Raw genomic sequence first — 25,330 nt, 5'->3', positions numbered from 1 at the left:
CTGCACAGCGTGGCACTATCACAATGGAGGATGATTTAATTGTGCTAAACGCTGGATTCTGTGTCGATGCTCCTCCAGCTGGGAGCTGTCAGGTAGTAATATCTCATTATGGCAGGTGAAGAACCCAGAGGAACCCCACCATGACACCTGTTAGAACAGGAGGAACCCCTGAAGGGAAACACACAGATGAGTGTCTTTCCCAGTTTCTCTGTCTTACTCTCACACACACAGACACGCACACACACATGCACAGAATAGTCCTACAAGGGGATTACTGCTTACGCAACGTATTTCTACGCTTCTGAGGTTGCTTCTGCCACTGTCAGGCCTGTAGGAGTGCTGGATCCTCTGTTCCCGTTACAGAGAGAACCTCTGCTCATTTATTGGTATTTTATTCTCAATGATATATGCTTAAAGACCAATGCAGCTGAAAACTATATTTATTCCCTCGTAGGCCCTGTTTTACCTGCATTTAGCTCTGTTGTTGAGTTGTTTGTGCATTTGTGCATGATTCCACATTGGAAAGTTAAAGGCCATTATCTGCCTTTGTCTATTTTTAATCTCTCTCTTTTCCTGGCGTGATAACATGAGAAGGAGTGAGCGTCTCTCCCTGTTTGGACGTAAAATGAAAGCCTGAATGTGCAAAGACGTCAGTAGTGAGACTGAGGAGCAGGCATGAGGGCGGATCGGTGAGGTCCCGGGCAGAGAGGGGGGGGAGACGGTGTGGAGTTACTTATCACCATTGTCTATAAAAGGTAAACAGTGTGACAGAGCAGATAGAGCGAGCCGAAAGTCAGACCCTTTTACGATCGGAAAGGAGATAGCCCGGGACACATGGCCCCCAAAGTCACAAGACTCCTCTGAGGAGCGCTGCACAACACCCGTCTAATGCTCACCAATTAGGCAGAAGATGTTTTTGCAGGATGATGAAACAGTATCGCTGGGAACAATTCATGACTCAAAGCATTCCAGGCCACATGAGCCTTCAGCTGGAGAACTTAAATCCTAATCCCTCAAATGTGTGCAATATTGTCAGCTATATATAGAGCCCTTCTCTTCCTTGGCTGACCCTCCCTCCTCTCTGCTGCCAGTCTTCAATGTCGCCGGGGCTTTGTCTTTGAGGAAGCGGTCGGGGGAAAGCAGCTTTTCACGCACTTATTGATTAGTTTGGTTTGTTAGCTGTCCATTGTTGTTGTGTAATCGAGCGTGAGGGAGGGCAACCTGCGGAGGATTTACGAGTTACCTCATCACACGCTCACTGCTCGCAATGCAAAAGCACATATTGGGCTTTTTTTTCCCCCCGACCAACTTAAATTATTGATTTGAGTCGGAGACATGTGAGCGGTACGGGAATAGGCTGTAGTTAAGAATGCATAAACCCGGCTGTTTCCCAGAGGCACAGAGGCTAAATATGAGGCCATTGGACACGCAGGGGTTGCACCCACACTGAACACAATCCTGCTTCTTCTTTCTCTGCTCGTATGCCAATCTACTGCACACCAACCCTGTCAGATCTTACCCCTGTGTGCGTGTGTGTGTGTGTGTGTCTGATCCCCACTCAGAAAACGAGAAATAAAATACCACACAGTTGCCCTCAGATATTTCCAGAGAATTATTGCAGCACTTCCCCTTTTCCCTTTCAATAATATGAGGTGGTATTGTATGGGGCTTGTCAGGGTTGGGGGTGGGGCAGCGTGGGGCGCTCTGCACTCTTTAGCTGCCTGAGCGTAGCCCTCCCAGCACTGCTAATAAATTATTAACTCCTGCTGACAAATACTGTTATGGAGCCTGCCGCAGATCTGTTGCATTCTTTAACAAGATTGCTGTAGACACATGTTACAGGAGGATGGAGTCTCCATCGCTCTCTCTCTCTCGCTCTCTCCCTCTCCCTCTCTCTCTCTCTCTCTCTCTGTCTCTCTCTATGTCTCTCTCTCTCTCCCTCTCTCTCGCTCTCTCTCTTTCTCTCTCTCTGGCTCTCTCTCTGTCTCTCTCTCTCTCCGTCTCTCTCTCACGCCTCAGCAGTTTGACTGATGGCTGGAGACCCAAGTAAAAGTGCCTGAGAGACTGAATATTTTAGTGGTAAAATAATACCACTTGATTTACTGTGTAATACAAAAGCAGTACTTTGTTTCGCTCACACTCCATTGAGGACGAGGTGCTTGTTGCCCTGAAGGCTCTGGCCTTTTGGAGACATGAATAAAACACACACACACGTACACATACACACATGTTACTGCACATGTGCATGCTGTAAACTTTTGGCTTTCTTTTAACTCGACCCAATCTTCTATTTCATAGATTACAGGAAACAATTTAATGACTGATTAAAACTGAGGGTCTCTGTTTAGACCCAGCCGGTAACACATCAGACAGGAGAGCAAAACCGCAAGCAGGCAGGCAGGCAGACAGACAGACAGCTTTGAGTCTCCCTTTGCTGTCTACCTGACTTTCTGGGTTTGTTTGTTCAGCTGCAGAAACGCATAAGATTAACTGTGGTTGCTTTTGTTTAGAGGTTCCTTTTTTAAGGCTGTGCAGGTCGATTGGGGAGTGTGTGTGTGTAGACGTGAAGCTGTGCGTAGGTAAGTGTGAGCGGTAGGAAGACTTGAATCTATCATGCTGAATAATAATGTGACATCGGAAACTCACAGACAATGACAGATCAGTGGTGTGTGTAAAAGGATTCACCTGACCTGCGAGGCTCCATTTAGAGCACAGAGCATTATAATCACACACAGAGCATTATCACACACAGAGCATTATCACACGTGGAGGCCTTGCTCGCTCATCAAATCCTTATAAAGGAGCGTGGCTCACAGTATCTGCTGCGTATCTCTTTGGCTCTCACCGGAAAGTGCAAGGACGCCCTCACAAGCTGGCCACAACCTTGAGACCACCACCACCACCAGCCCCCCGCCACATAACCCCCCCTCTACCCCCACCCCTTCCTAGGCAAACTGTGGGTGGAAGTGAAGTGCTGTCACACTGACCCCTGTGGATAGAGGAGGAGAACGGAGCAGATGGTGATCAGAGATGAAATGCACTACAACTAGTAACCTAAGCACTTTGTCATACACAGACACACACACACATATCTTTACACTGATGATTTGGGGTTCTTTCAATTCCTCTCTATTTGTCTCTTACCCTCACACACACACACACACACTCACACACATAGTGATGACCAGAGTGCTGTAGCAGAGAGGAATAAGCAGACTAGCAAGTGAAATATGCTCCATCTCTCCTATAGCACATCAGCAGGAACGCCATATTATCCCCCCACTAATTTAATACCAAGTGCATAATTAGATTTGCCGGCACAGTGTTTAATTTCATTCATTGTAGCACACACCCCGAGTGTGGCCTCATTAATTGTGAGAAAAAAGGAACTGGCTTGTATGAAAACCTCGGCAGAAAAGAGTTTGGCTGGAAGTCGAATTAACATGAGTTTCCTTTGCACCTGATATGTGGAGTGCACTCTTCACTGTAATATTCATGAAAGCATGTGACACGTTTGCGAACACAGACTTCCACTGTTACCTTTTTCATTTGGATCTGCTGAAGTGGGACGTATCACGGCGCGGGGAGACGATGTCACACCAAAATGTTAATTCCCTATTTTGTCGACTCAGATTGAAAGAATACGAAGCGTTTCTGTTTTTATTTGAGCTCTTCGATGTGAAACCAATCCACTCTTTGAATTTTAAGAGCTTTGGAGGATGGAATGAAATTAAACTATAAATATGTTTAAAGATCATTCTTCGAGTAGATTGTTGTTTTTGTGTGTTTAGTACAGGTGAACAAGTTTCAAGGCCTTGGGGGAGAGTTTAGTGGAGGTGTGTTGACACATGGGGGTCAGGGAAGAGAAGGTCAATTATAAATAATGGATGTTTTGAAAAGCATTCAAATGAAACAACGTCCGGACATTTTTTTGTTTTAAATCGCTCTTCGACATAAATGGACTTCCAGCACTTGTGAGTTTAGATATTTACTCTGAGGACTTTATCTGGCCAATAGTCCGATTATCTGGCTGACCTACTGCCTGAGTGACTGTCTGGGGGTTTGGGCCAGACCCCAAGCAGGCATGATTCCAGCTTGAGATCAAGCCATCCATCAGCATTAAACAAAGGCTTAGGGACCCCACCCCCTTGCCCCTAACCCCACAGGCCAGAGCGTTTTCACTGAGGTGGAGCGCTCAGTTCAATCAGCAGCCTCAGGTCAAGTGCACTTCCTTCTCACCCACAAGATGGTCGGGGAAGTGAGGTTTGTTTTCATGCATTGTGCTGAGTTCTCCTTTATTTACCAGACTCCACTTTTTTCTTTGTGCTCCACAGCAGAGTCATGTCTTCCAAGCAAGCCACGTCTCCTTTTGCCTCTGTCGTTGATGGGGACGATGCCATGAGTCAGGAGCACCTGTCCTGGGAGAAAGAGGAGAGCGCAGAGGCGCACGGCACACCGCAGCTGCCACTGCACAGCCTGCTCCACGGGAAAAGCCACCCTGATGAGATGCAGCCGCTCAGCAGCGTCCCAACAGAGAGCGACTGGGACAGTCTGGTGTCAGCCCAACAGCGAATGGTGAGACATGCATGCATGTATGCAGACACACACTCCAGTATTCCCATGTTGATGTTGGATTTTCCTCAACGCATTTGTATATATAATGTTCAAAAATGATTCTAGCCTCTACACCCTTTGTAAAAACACAAATCCAAGTGAGAGCTTGTGTGTGTGTGTGTGTGTGTGTGTGTGTGTGTGTGTGTGTGTGTGTGTGTGTGTGTGTGTGTGTGTGTGTGTGTGTGTGTGTGTGTGTGTGTGTGTGTGTGTGTGTGTGTGTGTGTGTGTCAGTCTTACTCTTGACCACCAGGCAACAATGTCAGACTCCTCCACAAGCACTCATTGTTGGTAGTTTCAAAGCAGCTCAGGTCAGAGTCTAGGCCTGTGTTCTCCTAATGCTGTGAAACCCGCAGCTATTATTAGGATAAACACAAGACCTCCGACTCCTCCTTGAATAATATTAAACGACACATTACCCACACTGCATCATCATGACCAAGTGAATGGAATGCAGCCTTATCTGCCTCCCTTTTGGGTGCGTTCTTTTAGCTATTAAAGAAACAAATCTTGTTCTCAGTACGCGTCTGTTGTTTTTCTTGTTGTGTATAAGCTTCATCTGCAGCCAGACCTCAGACGCCTTGCGCTCTGAGTGTGGAGCTGCTTTGATGTGAGCAGAGGGAAGACGAGCACAGGCACTTGTGGGCTATAGACAAGGGAGGCAGGTGGTTGTGTGTGACAGACGGGCCTGTGGTAAAGAGACCCAGAGGGCCTCTGAAGCAGCTCTGCAGTTGTCCTCCAAGAACTTCAACACCTCAGCATTGCAGCACAACAGAGACCACACACACACACAGACACACACACACACAGACACACACACACGCACGCACGCACAATTGCTCCTCTCCGTGCAGAGTGGTGCATACTACTGACCCAGAGTTATAAATAGGATGAATGTGATTACTTAAGATGCTGTGATGCACAGATATTCCTCAAGAGGAGTACAACAATATGATGTCAGGTCAAGAGTTAAAAACTGTTTTCCACGCCACTTAATTATGATATATTCATTTAGATAACACCTTTCTATCAACATATTTGATGAAATACAATGTATTTTAAATGCTTTTCCATTGATTATCCTTTCATATTTGATCGCACACTGCAACATTTCCCGAGGAGGAAGAGGAGGAAGAGCATCTTGTGGTGCAATGTGTTTAAAATATATAGGCACAGACGTATAGAATGACTTTCTGACGGTGGATTTGGCAACAACACTATAGAAAGTATCTTTTGAGCTCTATTGGAGGAAAATAGTAATTGACTGAGCTAAACAGGACTGGCAGGCATCAAAGCAACATGAAGGATGAAAGGGCCTGAAAATCATTCAAAGGAGTTTGTATTCAGCACATCACATGAGCGACACAGAGTCATGATGGAGAGATGTGTGTTCCTCTAAATGTCAAAGGTTTCAACCTTTGAGCATGATGATTTCTATATTATCACTCCTTTAGTGTTGATCCTTTTGTTAATGACAGTTTGATGTTATATGGGAGGGAATTGGATATTTATTGGATTGGACATTTCATAAGGTTGGATAGAGGTTTTAAATGGAATAGTGGAGAGAGAAAGTGTAGGAGAGAAGCGTAAGAAGAAGGTAAGAGAGGGAACAAGGAGAAGGCATAAGGCAAAAGGAATGAGAGTGTTGCCTTTGCTGATTACCTGACTCCACTGCTGTGCCATGCGTCTGTGTGGGCTGTGCCCTGAACCTGCGCCAGCTGATTAACCCAGCACTGCTCCACTCCCCTCAAGCACTGTGTCTCTGCCACACTGCATAATCATCCAGCACGGGGCTGGGAGGTGCAGAGTGGGCTGGCCGGTCGTGCCACCCTGGCGCTTGGTACCAGACCACCCTACACTCCGCTGCAGCTCTGCCCGGGGCTGGACATGCCACAGAGGGATGAGAAATTGGCACCGTCGACATTCCTGCCTAGTTCACCACATTCCTGACTTTTAATTTAGAATTGTCAGTGGCTCTCTGGAGCCAGATTCAGACATGGTTCTATCATTCTGGCCCCGCTGTGTTACACTGAGTTATCACATTGCTGTTGATTAAAGCTCATTTTTCCATGGAGTTTGTGTTGGATACAGATGTGTGTCGTGTTTATTCAGTACACTTCAGCTATGAGAGCAGGTTTGCCAGTGTTTAAATCAGAGCTAACTGTTCCCCCGTTAAAGGCTGCAGCTTCTGGCTGCTTTGCAACCTTCTGCTGTCACAGACTCCACAAACCATAATTAACACAACCTTCTGTCAGACACAACCCTCAGCTATGGCCTGTGTGCTGACTATACACTCCCATGTTCAGAGTGCCCCCCCTCCTCACTCCCCCCCTCCTGTCTCTCTCTTCTCCCCATTTCCTTCATGTCTGTCTTTGTGCACAGGGAGCACTCAGACAGTCGTCCACAGACAGGACCCTTAGTTAAATACTAAAACATACACAGGTGGGACTGAAAAACAACAACAACTCTAGACAGGACGCAGATTTACGATGGCTCAAGGCACTCAGCTGAGAAAAGGTCTCCGCTAGAAAATGAACAAATTACACAGCAGTCACCCTAACACAAATGCACGCTCCAAAGCAATTTGAGAAATTACAGTTGGGAGGTTTCTCTGTGTAGGCTCTGCAGATGAAAACTAGAGCCGGAGCACATTATGGATATGGCCTATGAAAGTGTACCTCATCATTTCATCTCAATTTTTCACTTGTCATATCTCATTTTGCAGAGCAGCTAGCTCTGTTGAAGATACAGAAACGGCTGCATGAAAGCCAGAGAGGAGTCATTTGATACAGCCAAATCACCCTGAGCTGCAAAAACCCAGCAATCACTGCATTTGAATGAGAAACTGTCAAACATCTCAATGGAGCCCTGACACAACATCCAAAACGCACTAATCTCTGAACACAAATCCCGTCCCTTGTCGCCACCCCTTCCCCACTTTTGTTTTCTTACAGGAGTCTGACAGCAATAAAGTATGTTCCCTGTATTCCTTCCGGAATAATTCCACTTCCCCACACAAGCCTGAGGAGGGGGCCCGGGAGCGAAGTGACCTGCTGAGCGGATCAGCGTTTGGAACTCCTGAGCGTCGCAAAGGAAGCCTGGCAGACGTTGTGGACACTCTGAAGCAGAAGAAGCTGGAGGAGATGACAAAGACAGAGCAAGACGGTAGGATTCCTCTCCGTGTGTGTGTGTGTGTGTGTGTGTGAGGCGTTTGAGGTTGCATGAAGGCCTTTTTCCTCCTAAAGTGGACGTGATCTTCCCGTCTGTCTGCCTCCTTCTTTCTTGTATCTCCGCCTGTCATGCGCGAGCTGGGAGGAGTGACGTTACGCTCTTTCCAGTTTGTTCTGAACCCCGTCCAATGTGACAAAGACTGTGTGGCAGAGCACCTCAGCATAAGTGTGGTCTCCTTCTGTGCCAAGGCAAACTCTTTGACTATAAAACCCATAGTGCTGACCCGCTGCCAGGAACATTACCTCTTTATTTTTCTGCACAGAACACTTTTCACTCAGCGCCGTTATTCATCAAACTTTGCTCCTCATAAACAGCCTAAGCTCCTGATGGATCTTACCTGGTTCACGTGCCTAATTTATTCCTTTTATTCAACACCATATTTTCCTACAGTTACACGCAGAAAAGAACACAATCTTCCGGTAATCCTCTCAGGCCCGCGTCGTATATCTGCACCCCGGTTCGCCACCGCTCGGCTCCCCAGCACCTCCCCTCCACAGCCTGCAGTCTATCAAGAGTATGGTGGAAAAACAAATATTTGAAAGAGCTGCAGAAACACATCCCCCTTCTTAATTAGCACTGTAGTAATATAACTACATCCAATCAAATGTTAAAGCCCCTTGGGAATGCATGTGTCTCATTTAGTGTCTGGGGAGCTCTTAGCTTAAGCACTTCATCAGACGAATAAATTAGACCTCTGTTAGCTTTAAAATCATTTGCCACTTCTTTTGTAAGCGTTGGTTGGCTGGTCTTTGTATTAGAGCATCACCGGGTAATCACTCTGACCCTCTGGACATCATCTCAGAGTCAGGGTCATCATTTAGAGAATAACTCATAAAACAGGGAGGTATTATTTATTTCAACACCTTTGATTCATTGGTAAAATGGAATTAAATTTAAGTAAATAAAACTTTAGATTATTGTAATACATGGAAATACACAGGAAGATTACTGGATACATTAAACACATGAATCATGGAAGCCTTTAGTTTAATCTGAGTATAAACTAATATGTACCAAACTGAATATACAAGCATAGAATAATCCAGAATAACATTCATAGTAATGCATTCATTTACTCCTCTATTCATTTGAGTTTCTTTATAATATTCTTGTTTCCTTTTCACACCAAATGGCAAATTGGACATGTTAGGAAAATCATTATTTCCTTAATTGTACCACAACTTCTTCTTCTTCTTTCATCTCCACATTCTTTCTTCTTTCTTACCATCTAGTGCGTCTTGTTCCTGTATTTTTCCTGGCGAGCTTGTCGGCGTGCTCGGTCGTGAATGCGGGCGTTATGGTAATGAGCCCCAGCTGGTGAAGGCTGGTTGTTGCAGTAATTTAAATGGTCAAGTGCAGCTTGTAATCCAGGGCCGTATGTTAGCACAGGGAGTAGAGGGTGCTTTAGAGTGCCATACAGCTGTTTTAATCTCCTGTTAATAATAGAGACTTGGTCTGCCTCATGCCCCGTGTATCACCGCCACCAAAATAAACTCCCTTGTTGCAGGAAATTAGTTTCTGAGCAGGCAACACAGAGGAAGACAAGAGGTTCACAAAGTTCAGCATGTTGTCCCTAAACTGCCATACTCTGATCTTGAGAGCGCTCGAGGAGGCGATGGCGACGGCGGCGATCAGTGATTACTGTAAAGCAGAGGGAGGGGGAGAAAATGCCAAAGGTAACTTGATGCTGGAACCTTTGAGAAATCCCAATGTTAAGACTTTGTTTATTCACACAGGCAGTTGGCTGTTGTAAAGGGCACCAATTGTTATTTATTAGCGAGCGCACAAGGCGGTAGTGAGAGCCATTTGTTGTCTTAATGACGCCGATAATGTGACAGAAGGAACAGACGAGCTAAATATATTGCTTATCTGAGCATGATATTACATGACAACTGTTGTGTCTAATTCCGCTGCTTGCTTTGGTGCCTGGATGGGATCAGTGAGGTCCTCAGAGATTTTTCACCATCTGCTGCCATTCTTCTGTTGGCTTCATGCATTGTCCTGATAGACGAGGGTGAAAGGGCAGAGGGCATGCACATGCTCTCACACACAGGCGCTCTACCTCTTAGACTTGGACTTCTCTTGACTCGGACAAACTTGATACCTTCCCCCTAAGCAGTTATACAAATATTATATTTTTATAGTCTTATCCCTCTGTATTTGAGTTAAATTGTGTGGTTAAGCTGGATGGAGGGATGTAATAACATGTGAGCAGAGATTTGACTTCTTGGTGTGTGTTTCTGTTCTCTTCACTCCAAAATGAAATCTAAGCACTTGTGATCTGACTTGTGACTTGCCCACAACTTGACACTGACTGGTGACTTGCACAATATCTTGACCCCCATCGCTACTGTTTATAGTAGGATAACATTATGCACGATGTTATTCTACTTAAAGAGGTTTTGAACTTCCTTCTGAATCATTGCGTTGCATAACTTCCTGGCTTTGATGCAAATCCAGATGCTCTCGATCATCTGTGTGTGTGTTTGAGACGAGAATAACCAGACAACAGCCAGCATGTGAATCAATGAATGCTGTTAATACTGCTGCTACGTCTAATGTCTCCATTCAGAGGAAATTCCAAACCAGTTTCCTTCCTCTGCCAGGATGCATCAATGAATCTATCTGAACAATGGAAGCTTTGCTCAGCATGGTGGGCATCTTTCCACCATCCCTCTATCTCTATATTTCTTGACCCTCTTCCTATCCACCCTCCCTCTCCATTTCTGGTCCTCAAAGTGCTTTAAGTGCTTGTGACTGTGCTAATGAATGAAAATGTCCTCCTAGCAGGGAGCACTGCATTTAGCTGAATAGTCACCTTTGCTGTAAAAGCTCTATTAGGCCCAGTTGCCAGCAGGGCTAACGATTGTGCCCCATGTTTATTTACAAGGTATTGTAAATGCATTTATGGATAAGTCTCTAGACAGCACTTGTCAAGAGTTAAAAATGTCGGTATAGAGTATTGGGGGCCAAAGCCCAAGGTGACCTTGATTTGATTCACATGCAATTTGAACAGTTTTATACAATACACTAAATTATGACTCAATAATGTGTGCGTCAACACAGAGCTACTTTGTGTGCTGAGACTAAATGATGGTGCATAAGACAAGGACGGGGAGCTGAGGTTCAGCTTTAGTTCTTAGCTTCTCACACATTTTCCTTTTTGGCTCACAATGAACTTCCTTGAGTTCTTGCTAGTCGGCCCACGATTGAATTGTGTTAGACCTTTACTCTTCTTATTTCTTTCTTCTTTCTCCTTCTTCTTTGACATCTTTGTGTCTATTGAAATGGAGGCAAGTGTGTTTCTACAACGTGCCACCTAAACGTGAACTAAAAAAGCAACAAAACAGCGTTTGTTGTTCTCACTCAAACATCTATGTTTGGTTAAAAAATGTCATCAATTTCCACACGTGTTTGTAGCAAACAAGCGTACACACAAACCCTATTGTCCTCTTATTGATAAGGCTGCTGTGGCCTTCATGCTCTGCTCATTCTCCTCAGCATTTCACTGTGACGAGTAATTGTTACTACTGTTAAACGCTAATTATTGATTTGATCTGAGTTACATCATTACGCTTGGAAGCAAACACTTGGCAAACACTCTGGCCAAGGCTCAGTTACCAGAGACGGTTATTAATATGATACTACAATTTATTATTTTACAAATTTTCTCCCAATTGCCCATTTCCTTTTGCCCTTGCTCTCCTCACCATTGTATGCTGTGCGATTGGCCAGAGGAAGAGGAGGATACAACCAAGTCCTGCCTCTGTTTCATGTTGGGTCACCAGTCGCATGTTCTCACCTGCCACTGTCACACACACACACACACACACACACACACACACACACACACACACACACACACACACACACACACACATGCACTTGTGTTTGACAGCAGGCTTTTCCGGGTCAGATGCAGCTTTAATATGACAGTGACGAGTAGCGCTGTCTTGTTGGAACATGGTTTACGGCCAATCTAACATATTAGTAACAGGTATCAGAACTAGGATCTCTGCGTGACTGGACCATCTTTAGACTGGAAGACAAACGGGGAGGACAGACGTCTCAAGACCACACAAAGAAAAGAGACGCGATGGCCTCCCTCAGAACTACAGCTTCCTCTAGACTGGTGTGTGTGTGTGTGTGTGTGTGTGTGTGTGTGTGTGTGTGTGTGTGTGTGTGTGTGTGTGTGTGTGTGTGTGTGTGTGTGTGTGTGTGTGTGTGTGTGTGTGTGTGTGTGTGTGTGTGAGCTGCGCAGAATTCCCAACACCTGGAGCCCATTGACTGAGTCACGGCTAATTACCTTAGCGAAGGGGAACCGTGCCACAATTTTCATCCAAACCTCCACCGCTTCCAGGTAGAAAATATTTAAGAGCTACTGAGACGAGAGCTCCCCGACCACAACAGCAGGTGACCTACCTTTGGCTCGGGCAGGCCACATGAACAATACGCCGTACTGATTTAAAGTCATTATTATAAGTGCACTGTATGTATTCATGGCTCCCACTTAAAGCTCCCACAGTCACACGCCTTTATCACCTATCGCCCGATTTGTAAGTATAATCCCCCCCGCCAGTTTGTCTATTATCACTGTATAATGACAGTAGGTTGTGTTTGTGGGGGTGCGAACGGCATTGTGTGGGGCTGTGTGTGTGTGTGTGTGTAGCCCCCAGGTCATTATCCTCTATTATGACCAACCATGTAATGAGATTCAGGGATGGGTGAAAGCTTTGGAAGAGAATAGGATCAGCTCTAAGCCTTTGGTCTGATTAACACTGATGAACTCTTGACTCTGTTGGTACACCGTCCCCCGTCAGTGTCACGGCCCCTGCTGACTCTACACGGAAGCTCACAGGAAATTGGCTGCAGGTGCTCAGCAGCACAGATGCTCTTTGTAGATTTTGAAACATAAAAGCCGCCCTGGATGTGTGTGTGTGTGATTTTTATTTTCATTTTTTTTTAATAAATTCAATAATGTAAGCAGGTGTATCATTATTTCATCTATATTCTGGAGGTGCTTTATGGTTTATGGATGGGGAATTCCTACCTTAAATCCTGATGCATTCTCTCCCCTCCTCCTTTCCTTCCCTCCCTTTTTCTCCTTTCCCTCTCATCCCAGCTGCCATGTCATCTGGTTCTCCTTTCCACCACCTAATTAATAGGAATCTTTGTTATAATGATCTGAGCATGAGCCTTTGACTCCATGCATATGCAATGAGGCCTGGAGATCCAGTTGCCTTGGTTGCGGGGGTTTGAGGCATCCTTCAGCCACTTAAACTCTGTGCCTCCTCTTACTGTAGCAGCCCTACTGGACCATGTCAGGCCGAGACGCGGGACCCTCCTGGCAGGGCTCAGTCTGGCCAAAACACAGTCAGAAAGCTTTCCCCATGCATCTCCTGTGTCCCATGTTCCCTTTAATAATCTGTTGTCTACTGTGTCAGCATGATTCCACGAAGCCTCTTAACTGATTAAATACTTGGATCAAGCAAGTGTTTCATTAAATAGCTAGTGTAGTTATACTGTGTGTGTGTGTGTGTGTGTGTGTGTACATGATTTGTGTGCATTTAATTCTTGTAGCTGCCGACCTGCTTGCATTTCCACACATTTGTGTATACATTTGTGTGTGGGGTCTTCCTGTGTGAGTGTGTGTGTGTGTGTGTTCGTGTGTGTATGTTCTCTCTTGGCCTGTGGCGTGGTGTGCCAGCCCAGTGGAGCAGCGCTCTGGTCTGTCACTTTTGTTTGAATAGGTAATGTAGATCTGTTCAGGCTGAAGAGACATGAGCTGGAATCGCTTGTTAGGACACATGATCAAAAGAGGCTCTCTGCTCTCTGCCAATCAACCCTCTTGTCACCCTGTGAAGCAGACGTTAAATAGATTTTTCGGCTGTACGCCGCGGGCAGCCTGCCAGCCTGACATGTGAACTTTTACCAAAAGATACCCTGCCCCTCACTCCTCCCTTCCTCTCTTAACCTCCATCCACCATCCTCCCCTCTTCCTTCCTCTCCTGTTTTCCTTGTTACTCATTCCTTCTCTTTCTATCCCTATATACAATCCCCCCCCTTGCATTTTTCTCTGCCCTCTTCCATTCTTGCTCTTGTCTTCTCCTCACTTTTACCTTTTCCCTCATCAAATGGCACTTTTCTCTCACCCTCTCTCTCTCTCTCTCCTATAACAAACTTGCTCTTCTGTAAGTCAGAGATCAGGGCTCAGGGCTAAATGGAGCGGCCGTACGTGGGGAATAGAAAGCAGAGTGCCTGCTCCACTGCTGAATAATGCATTTACTATGTGTTCCAAAACTGCCCTCACATAACTCAGGCACTACCCTACACAGGTTTCACTTTACGGTCCCTGACATATATTTTGTTGCCTGTTACAAAATGGGAACCCTTTCTGCTGTCTTGGTCATTTCGATGACAAAACAAGCAGCTGCTTCTTCAATGTGCCATTCTTTGCATTCAAGATCACCTTCCCCAGTTCTCATATTCCGATTAGTCAACAGTAGCAACTGCTGTGGAGCATTCCAGGGGCCATCTTCCCGGGTTTCAGCTGTTGAGTGTGTCCCCCTGCACCCAGGCAGCACAACGCTCCCATTGTGATCCCGGCTCACTGGCTTCACAGGAGCCCCTTGATAGGAGGAAACGGGTGTCTCAGGGAGACAAATCACAGCCAGGGTTTCACAGAGGCTTGTTTGTCTTTATAAATGCTCACACTGGTCCTAGGTATGTTTCATCAGCTGCATTTGCAATGATCTGCATATAAACGGCACTAATGACATCACTGCTTGTACAGTAGCATTTTGTTATTGAACGGCGATATTGCGAAATATTTAATTTGCTATTGGAAGAAAACCAACGGCATGTGTGTATGATTACGTCAGCAGCAGTTTGTAATGGCGTGACTGTTTTATGTGACAGCGCAGTATTCAGAGGGGCACAGAGATTGCGAAACGCTGACACACAAGAAGGCAGGAGCCATTAAACTACTAAATTTGTCATTGTGCTATGGAGCTGAGCATTGGGAAATAGCTGCTTGTTATGTGGAGACGAGAGAAGCATGAAGACGGACGGATAGAGACAAAGGAGGGGGTCAGACTTTGGGGGAACTTTGGCTATTCTACAATAATGGGGGGGCGGGGAGGGGGGCAGAGAGAGGGCACATGTGTCCTGCCGTGTGTGTGTGTGTGTGTGTGTGTGTGTGTGTGTGTGTGTGTGTGTGTGCGCGCTCAGTGGGGTTACACTGGGAGACTTGTGTGCCAGCTCAGTATCACTGGCCGAGCTGTGGTATTCAGCTCCCAAGCATTCTCCACACATAACTTGACAAAAGAGCTGGTGTCATCTGACCGAGGATCAAAATAGTGTCAGTGTAACTCACACCCTGGGCACAGACGGCCTCTATGGCCTGCTAATGATTTCAGAGCACATTGCACACTTGTTCTGTAAGACAAAAGTACGTAAGCCATCCCGCTAAGAGATCCGCCTTCACACACGCAAACATGACAACTCCCGTAAACGCAACCTATTAACATTTCTGCATTGTTTCCCCCCGCCGCCGCGCACAAATGTATTACACACAACTTTGACGGCTGGAACAAAGGGATTATTTAATGAGTCGTGATGAGACAGATGTTTCCTGCCGTTTCCTGCGCGGCGGCTTCTTTCTCCTTGTTCAATAACGTTACATGTGCCAGGAGATGAGATGAGGATGTCAGAAGAAATGAATAGAAATGTGTTTTATTACGCCGCAAAGCCTTGAGTGCCAGCAATTATAATTATTTGAAGAACGGCATCTCTTTGGATGTGCCCCGTGTCATTTTAAGTCTGCACCCGGCGAGTCGTTAATATGCGGTAGGAGCCTGTGTTGGGTGTTACCAAGTTCAGGCTTAACTTTAGGCTGCTTTTTAAATCTGTAAGTTAGACTCAAACAATAGTTCTTTTCCTTGCTGGCCTCCATCAGAAGCACATTTCTCCATCCTCCCCCAGCAGGTCTCAGACCCGATTGAAAGGGAAACACGGCCTCCACTGTTGCCGAACCGATCCTGAGCGTTGGCGTTTTGAAGTCATTTAGCTGTGGACAAATTAATGGAGACTTTCTCAAAGTTGGAATCCTTAACCGTTACAATTGCTGTAATTTCTTAACGTAACGGCAGAGAGACCAAATGCAAGAATTCATCTTAAAGTTGTATTTATATTTATTTATCGTAATTTTCCTCCAGTTTCAAAGAATACTGCAAACTTTTGAGTAACAGGATGTGTGTGTGTGTGTGTGTGTGTGTGTGTGTGTGTATGTGCTGTGTACCCACTCTGTTTTTGTACATTCTGTATGACGGCCCAGAGAATGGAGCACATCATCTAAAAATAGTCATCTTTGGACTTCCAATCTCTTGAGCAGTGTATTTATGTGTGTGTGTGTGTGTGTGTGTGTGTGTTTGTGCGCAGGCGCATCGTGAACTCTGGCATCTCGGTAAACAGAGTCGGCTACGAGAAGCTTTAATTGCCGTTTGAAACTAAGAATGCCAAACTGCCGGGGTAGAAATTAATTACCCCCTTACTGTGAGTTTTGATTCCCCCGCCCCCCCCCCTCCCAAATTGTCATTTACTTAAACTGAAATTAGAACGTCGTATACATTCAGCGGGGAAAGCAGCCACCCCATTTCACTCACACACACACACACACACACGCTGACGTTAACTAAGGAAGGGAATTCGACACATTAACAGTACATGCAGCCATTAGCCAAAGTAGAGTCTATTACTCTGCTTATTTTTTGTAATATGTGCTTCTTTATCTCACATCGTATGGTTTAATCTCTGAGGCGCATCGCGGTCGCCCCGGCGTTTATGATGAAATAAAGTTTGGGCGCCTACAGCCGACACTTGGCTTCACTGCAGATTTTAATGCATTCATGTGGATCCTATTAGTCTCTTTTTGTCCTTGTAGAGTCAGACACCCATTAATTTACTGAATCACACTGAACCGCCATGATCACAGCACTCCACGTTTTCCTCACACATCTATTAATTTAACATAGATGAATAAATGTGAATGTTTTCCAGCATTGATTAGCAGGCAAGTTTATATGTGACAGTTAAATTGTAGGCTACCCCCCCCAAAAAAAACCCAATGCAAGGTACCCAGTAATTTAATTTTTGTGTGAAATTATAATAATTTATTACAGTGTGCGGACCCTAATGATTACCGACAGCTAATGGAAATTAGAAATTGAAATCAAGTCCACATACTTCTACCGTGATGTTCGTCTTTGCAAGTGCTGATCGCCTCATCAGCTCCAGTAGTAATGTGTACTTAAAGTTGCAAGTAAACGGAATACAGGCACGTACACACACATTCTCAGGCACGTACACACACATACACACATAATCTCAAGCTGGCACACACACCTCTTCAAATACTTCAGCTGCATTTGTGTCTTCCTCTCCAGTTTTTATATGATCTCACCGTCTTGCTTAGTTTTGAAATGAATTATCCAGTGTGATTCTTTTGAGACTCTATTAGGCAATTTGCTCCATTAGAAGACGATAATTACTAAAAATCACATGCGGGCATATAAAAAAAAAGAAAGATTGAGATTAACAATTTGGTCTATTTCTTTATTTAATCAGCGGTAATTGTCTTCCCGTTGAATTTGACAGGTTTTGACAGTGATATGTAGAAGTCTCCCTCTGCCGCCTGAGCCGTGACCGAGCCAAGGAGGAGAGAGGAGAGGGAGCGAAAAGTTAATTTTGCTATCCAAGCATTTAATGGTCCTAGTTCTTAAAAGTGACCTTGTGGGGTAGAGAGCGGAGCAGCACAGCAGCTCCTTCCAGCTGCACACATGGCATCCATCGGGGGCACAATCACGCACAGTCCCAACACCTCAGGCTCGGACATATGTTGAGTTTTATTTCATTCTTCTGACATTAATCCTATTCACCAGCTGTTCTGCCAGCTGCCACTCTCCGGCTTAAGGGGAGATTGCAGTTTTGGGGGCTCTGAGTACTGGTTTATCTTGGCTCTGCATCTCCTCCTCGCAAAGTTTTGATTGGATTTTTTTTCCTGTACCTCCTCCTACTTTCAGGTTTCTTCACTTGCATACTTCCCCGCTCGCTTTCTCTCATTTGTGTAGATAAACGGGAGGTTGAGTTTGTAATTGGACTTGGCGTCTGAGCTTTTTCTCACCCCTGGACTTAAAGAAGCAAAAAGGTCTTTAAGCCTTCAGTTGAAGATGTATTTATAATATGTAGACTGAATATCTCTTGCAGGTGTTACTATCCCATAATACTAGAAGCTTCTCCCAGAGATCCGGTCCCTGGCAGCGTACAGTACAGTGGCTCTGTACACCAGCCAGCCTCTTAACTTCTTTCCTCTTTCTCTCAAGACAGCATTTGTAAGGAATCGCAGCAGTGAAACCTGCTCACCCCGCAGCCACCTCACCGCGTTTCCTCCCAGGATTAGCCTGGACATGGCCTCAGCCTGTACAGTTATGATTATTGACATATCGGGTCTGACATATTTCACGTTTATGTGCATTGTCTGGAAGCATATCCAAGTGTTCTCAATGTCATTTCTGCTGAAGTACGGCCAGGCGCTCTGCGAGCCCGGGCCGCAATGAATTGATCATTGCTCACTGCTCACTTTAATAATTCAAGCCTGATTGCCACCGAGTGCCGCAGTAAAATGGATTGGGAGAGGTCACATGCTGCTCAGCTCAGGAGGTGAAGCCTCTCGGGGATGGTTAATTCATATATGCTTGATAGACACGTGTCCTATTTAGAGAGGTCAGGGTGCTGTGTGTGTACTCGGCTTGGCAGAATGGCCAGGTCACCGTTGTGGGATTAGCACCTTGGTCAGTGCAGATAAAGGCCAGACATGAGGGAGAAGTCCCTGGCCACACACGCCATCAGGTTTAGCTTTGACACTGCTGCCTCAGGGAAAAGATAAAATAACCCCAAAAAGTTCCAACCACACAGCTCGTATTTATTCTACTTTAAATTGTGCTATCGCAGATTCTGTAATACTGTTGACCTGTGGCTTTATGGGGCCGGGCGTTCCCTGTACAGGATGTCTGATTCTGAAGTGTCGCAGCATTTAATTGCCAATGGGAGAAACACAAATTAGATCTTTCTTTGCTTGTAGGTATCATAGAAACATTTAAGAGAGAGATTATTGTCCTTTGGATTTAAATGACGATGAACAGAATCTGTCTATCATATATCTCATTATACACACAGAAAGGCAATGAGGTAGGGCGCTGAAAGAAGTTTAATATTTGAAACACACATATACATAAAATGTATATACATATATGGTGTGTGTGTGTGTGTATATATATATATTCTCTCTCTTCGTTCCAACTCAATTCATCTAAAGTTTAATATTTGATTTCTTTTCTCTCTCTCTTTCTCTTTGGTTCAACTTAATTTGCTTTTATGTATAAGGTTATTTACACTTCATATTAGTTGTTGCATATCCGTAGAGGTCATGACCATGCATACGGGTAATATGGATGTGAAGTTAATCTCGATATACTTTGCGGATGTCATTGTAGCTAAAAATCATAAAGGATAATAAAGGAAGGAGAGAAGCGGTAGAGGAGGAGATCCGTCCTCTGTCACTGCCTCAGATGAAGCACATCATCCAGGTTCCACACAGTGTATTTATAGCAACTGTTTACAGAGCGAACAGGAAAGTCTAACAGGTGACTAACAGAGATGTTCACCAAGTGGAATAATGATTAGGTGTCAATTAAAGAAAGCCCACCGTGAGATGCAGGTGCTCCACAATGCGCTGACATGTCTCAAGGAGCTGGACCTCTTTCTTGATGCATGCCAGTACTCGTAATTACATATTAAAATGCTGGAATTATTTAACTACAGCAAAAAGTCCTGTGGAAATGGTTAGAGGTTATTAAAACTGTTGACGAGGAGGAAAGGTAATTGCCTGAAAATGAGCGACAACGCACTGTTGTGCTAAGAGTGTTTTTCCCCCCGGCTCCCTCTTTAGCGTTTGCATTGTGCAGCATCACCCGGGTGTGTAACCTATTGCGTTCCGATTGCTCCCTTGCAATTAGTGCCCTTTTTGTCCTCACTTCAATAACGCCATGATTATGGAGACTTCAGGAGTATTTGCAGCATCCAACAGCTGTTGTCTCAGGGACTACCGGCTGAATGACAAAAACATGTTTTCTCTCTGCATTTCACTTCCCTGCCTGCCTCTTGTAATTATTATGTTTTATTTGGTGTGATGATGGGGTCTTGTTTTTAGTGTGTCTGTGATTAAGATATTCAAAGGACTCCTTGGAGTGTGTCACAGTCATTTTCTTTTTTATCAATCTCGACTTTTGATTTGTTTCCCGTGCGGCGCGGAGTGGATGGGAAATTAGACGTCAGCCTATCATTGTCTGACGAAGATTCTTAGAGTTTAAACTCCGACATGGAAATTTATGCGCGAATTAAAGAAACATACTGTATCTACGCTGAATATAGAAGAAAGACGAAGCGGAAGAGCTTTTCTGAGCTATTTAAAGACATTCAAGAGAATCTTTAGTTTTAATAAATTGGACACATACTTTTACATGTTGAATCATAGGATGAAATTATATCATCAATTAAGTGTAAGGCAGTTTTATCATATAGAGGAGTGATGAATGCATCACATAGGGCTGTATCTATCACATCATTTAGGACTTTATTTACTTATCAAACATTTCAAATATAAGCCATTCATTTGATTTAACAAAGTGGGAATGAACATTTGTCGCGCAGGTGCCACAGTCTATTTATTTAATTACTCTAAACACAGACTTGTACACAACTGGATCGGTTTCAGAAGGTCTCAGGTTCTCACTCCCCGACATTTTCGCCTTGAAACTTAAGCTAACAATGACTCGGCTCCACCTCTGGTTGTCCGCGCTACCTTAAACTTTGACCAAAACAAACAACTCTGAAAATACTTCACGATTTCAGGCGCATCCTTCCCTGCGGTTCCTTCAGCTTCCAGTTGTTTCCTTACGCATCCTGCCGTCTGTTTGATTTAGCCGTCTCAAACTGAAGTACGGCTAATTGCACAGCTTGCATCATTATCATTCCTCTGTTTATTCCTCTCTGCTCTGTTCCGTCGCCCCTCACAGCCAACATCATTGTTCCCCCATTTGCCTCATTTTATAAGGCCTCAGCATTCGGGAGGAGGAAATTATTTATATAGTCAGTGTCAGTTGATCATTGATTTGGTAATTACATGTTTCCTCTTGAGGCTAGGACAACTGATATACAAGGCCGATGCTAAAGGGGAGGGCTCAGTCTGTTAGCCGTGACTTATGGCTAATTTGACTCTCTCAGATTGGCCTGTTTTCTCTGCCAATGGCTTTTCTCAGCACAACAAACACTCCAAACTAGTATCATCTTTCTCCCGGGAGAAGAGTGCACACACAGGGAGGCTCAGAAAGTGGTGGCAGACAGTTGAGACTATTTCATTTGCTGACAGCTCAGAGTAATAAAACACCTACTGCTGCCTGTAGTAACGCACCATTTTCTCTTCTGAAACATGATGCCGTGTTTTGTTTGCATCAACAAATTTAGCTGATTGAACCACTTAATGATTAAAAACCTAAAGTGAAGATAGCTTTTTCTTTTCCGCCCAAGCACACACTCCGCTCTGGTATCATTGTAAAGTTGATGACTTGATTATGCGCTGAAGTTGGAGAGCCATTTTGAAAATTAGACAAGTGCCATGAATTTTAAGATCTTTTTTTATAGGCCAGTAGAAAATGACATGATTTGATTTGTTCGTGAGTGCTTTTATTTGTCTGTTGTGTGTTCCACTCTGTGATTTGAGTTCATCTGCGATCATTGGACTGAGCCACTCTGTGTAGCTCTGCACCTACAAAAGCATCAATCAGCAACTCAATGACTTTTCACTTCCGTTGCCCCACCACCACATGTCTCCATAGCAAACTAGCACTTCATTTAATAAAAGTTTTTTTGTTTTACGGCGTGAACAATGCGATGTAAATCAGATTATGCCACCGTGTCTTTATTTCCCTTTCAGATCATCTGGTAGTCTATTGAGTCATCAGCATAACCAGAATTTACTGTAGTTCCTCTAATGGGGTTCATATTGATCATAATGTTATGGCAGCAACCATTGTTTATCACACACACACACACACACACACACACACACACACACACACACACACACACACACACACACACACAAAGACCTATAATGTCCTCCTTTAATTTATGATCGGATCAGATTTAGAAGGATCATTAGCTTTGTTTTTAATACATACCAACACATCTTGGCTTTAGATGTCTCAATCCCCTCCCATACCTGCAAGCGTAGAGATGACAATACTGGATAGCGGATGAACACACTGAATTTTGCCTTTTTAAATCGGTGATGATATTCACTTTCTTCTGAGTGCCACTTGGAAGCCCTCGAGAAACTTGGGAAGGGATTCAGGGCATGTTTCCAACCATACAGCCCCAGCCCAAGAGAAGAGACAATGAGACCCAGACGGGCTTAGCGGTCCAGAGCCATTCCCCTCTCAATGGGAACATATCTTGGACACATACTCCAGTAGTTTTGTCTTGTATGTTGCTATCTGTGCTAGCTGCAGAGTGGAGGGGGTCTGTGCCAGGCGAGGGTCCACAGGGGCCATTGGAATCGCTGGGGCTGGAGGAAGTTGGTCTGGGTCCAGTGGGGCGATCTGGGCTTGGTGACAAGCCAAGCTGTCTACTGCAGGGACGCTGGGAAAATGTAAATAAGAGCCTGATAAGGGCTATTGTTTTCATTCCATTCTCATCCCGGCTGAATGGCCTGCTCCCCAGCCGCACAGCATTTTATCTCAAGAGGGGGAGAGAGAGCCGGGGAAGGGTGGGGGTGGGTGGGGTTGAGGGGTGTAAGAGATTTAAGAGCCCCCATAGGAAAATAAAAATAAACTCACTGGACTCTTCTCTTGTTTAAGCTAATTCCCCAGGATGTGATGTCCTACTTTAAGAGAACAGAGATGCAGCAAACTTCAGGCTGTCTTTGCTGTTGTTGCCTTTTGCCTGCTTGTGTTTCACAAAGAAACAAGTGTGGTGCAAGTCTTAAAAACAACTATTATTTTAAGGTGAATCGAGTGTGTATCTAGCTCTTGACATTTCAATGTTAACCTGACAGTAATTATTATTTTGATACTAAGCAGTGTTTCCATTGGCATCTACAATGTCTCCAGAGGAAGACAGACAGGCATTTTAGCAAGTGGAATAGCATTCCTACCATTAATCTAAATTCTTCTGAAAAATAGGCTGTAGAGGGGCGCTTTGAAAAAAGCCAGACATCTGACTCATTTACTGTTTTCCTCCAGCACGCCTGCACAAAAGTTGCATTCTTTTCACCAAATCCATTTTTGGTTGCCTGTTTTGTCCATGCTGTTAGAACACTGAAAGGTGTTTGAGTTATTTTATGGACTAATCCAGGTCATTATTCACCTCTCCCAGGTGGAAGGCAGGGAGGACAGCGGTGCATTCCAGCTGTAGTCACTCCTGTTGGAGGACTTGGCAGGTCGTGTCTGGCCCAGCGGAGGGGATGGAGAAGTGAGGGAGCGGCAGCTCTCCTGGGAGGGAGGTGGAAGGGAGGGGGAGGACTGGAGTAGAATGGAAGCTGGCACCACATTATCTCCAACAGTTGGTGCATTCCTTAATGATCAAGTGCTGCAGCATCTGTGATGAAAGTGTATGTGTGAGAGAGAGAGAGAGAAAGAGAGAGAGCATATGTGTGCATATTAACATATGTTCACCGTGTTTGTTTAATTCCCCTTTACACCGCTTTCTAAATAAGCCTTTTCTGTGTTTTAGAGGGTTAATGTCATGCACTGTTGTTGTTCTGTGGGTTTATGATTTTTAAGGGAGTTTGTTGTTTGAGGAGAGGAAGCTGTGTCACTCGGGGTGAGACGCGGGGAAGAAGAGCTGAGCTCTTTACTCCCTCTGCCTTTAACCTCTGTCTTCTGATCTGTGGTCTTTGTGCCATGCAGGGAGTTAACACACACACACAAAAACAAAAACACAACACACCACACACACAGCGTTTTCCCTCTCCCTCTCCTCGGGTCAAGGGGACAAACTGTGAGTTGGGAATTGGAAAGTCAATAAAGCAGAAGTAATGTTATAATGACCCTGAGCTGTAGATGTCCTGTCGACCCCATCACATTGGAGGAAGTGGACAATCAAACAAAATGGCCACTCTGCTTGATCTCCCGAAAACCATCCTTAAACAGGGGCGCAACAACCAGTGACCCCCAGTTACTCCCAGTTTCCTCTGAAGTCAGTGTGTTTGTCAGAGGGAGCAATAGTGTTTGTGGACCGGAGGACAAGAGATGTTACAGAGGGATAAAAGGAAGCAACACTTGTATACAGTCTAAACTGTAAATCTCTGTGTTTGATGTGGAGGATCATAATGGTGGACGAGTCTGAATGTGACAGCTTCACAATGTCTTCCTCCCTCTTTGTTTCTCAAGATATGTGATGTGATAGCTACATCCCCCTTTAGAAAATGTTCTTGAATGGAATGAATGAATTGAATCCATAAAGGATAATAGATAAGTGGAGACGGTTTATGTTGCACCTTGGCTTTGTAATGATGATTCATAATTTACATTTACATTTCTGTATTTTACTCCAGCAGAACTTTTCCATATGCACCACCACCAGTGTAGCAACATTACACCTTCAGGAACAATATAAGCCTGAAGTCATTATCTTCATGTAACAGTTCTGTATCAACAGTGAGAGTCCTGTAAGAATCCTTCAGAGTGGATTTGGTTAAAGATAGTGGGTTGTTTGCTGTGGAGCAAGTGGCTCAAGGTGGAGGGATGGCGGCTTCATGGTGCTCCGGTTATTTGATGGGAACATGCTGACCCCGAAAGCAGCACAGGGATGGTGGAGGCCTGGGTCAACCAGCCCAGTATGTTCTTTATCAGCCACCCCAGCGACAGCATGGCAGATTACAGCCATTCCTCCTCTGATTCATTGTCTGCTGGACAAATGTTAATTGTTTTCATCATTGGCAGCTATGTGAACGCTCGGACATACCCAGTCTCACTCCTTACCTCCCCCTTAATGTGCGTCTCTGCCCTTATGCTATCCTCACAATGTCTGCCTCCCCCCTCACCCCATCTCTCACTTGTCAGGCTCAGTCTCATCCTTTAAAGGGCCTTGCAACATACTGACACAAGAGAAATCTCTTTTTCATGCGATACACTGAATTTATTTTCTTTCTCTCTCCCCAGAGTCCTCATGCATGGACAAACTCCTTTCTAAAGACTGGAAAGAGAAGATGGAGAGGCTCAACACCAGTGAACTCCTGGCAGAAGTAAAAGGTAGCAAACCATACAGATTAACCATGCAGACAGCTTTAAGTCATGTTAACAAGTCCCCCATTCCTGTCAGACCTATAGGATATATGGATAATCTCAGAAACAGCCTTGTACTCTGAAATAAA

The 25,330-nt window shown here is 44.8% G+C and overlaps 1 protein-coding gene across 6 annotated transcripts in view; it reads left to right on the top strand.

The window, feature by feature from the left end:
• sox6 (SRY-box transcription factor 6) overlaps positions 1 to 25,330 on the top strand; it is a 134,728-nt gene that overhangs the window by 41,788 nt on the left and 67,610 nt on the right. For all 6 annotated transcript variants that reach the window (XM_076155544.1, XM_076155543.1, XM_076155542.1 and 3 more), the window contains 3 exons: positions 4,335 to 4,575; positions 7,566 to 7,776; positions 25,119 to 25,208. In XM_076155544.1, the coding sequence (XP_076011659.1) occupies positions 4,342 to 4,575; positions 7,566 to 7,776; positions 25,119 to 25,208 (535 nt within the window). In that variant the 5' untranslated portion in view covers positions 4,335 to 4,341. The remainder of the gene's footprint in view (positions 1 to 4,334; positions 4,576 to 7,565; positions 7,777 to 25,118; positions 25,209 to 25,330) is intronic.

Source organism: Genypterus blacodes, unplaced genomic scaffold (genome assembly GCF_046128005.1).
Source record: "Genypterus blacodes isolate CSIRO-AG114 ecotype Tasmania unplaced genomic scaffold, CSIRO-AGI_Gbla_v1 ptg000067l_1, whole genome shotgun sequence".
NCBI classification, from domain to species: domain Eukaryota; kingdom Metazoa; phylum Chordata; class Actinopteri; order Ophidiiformes; family Ophidiidae; genus Genypterus; species Genypterus blacodes.
The sequence above is the reverse complement of the archived record's forward strand: the minus strand, read 5'-3'. Positions and strand labels throughout refer to the sequence as shown.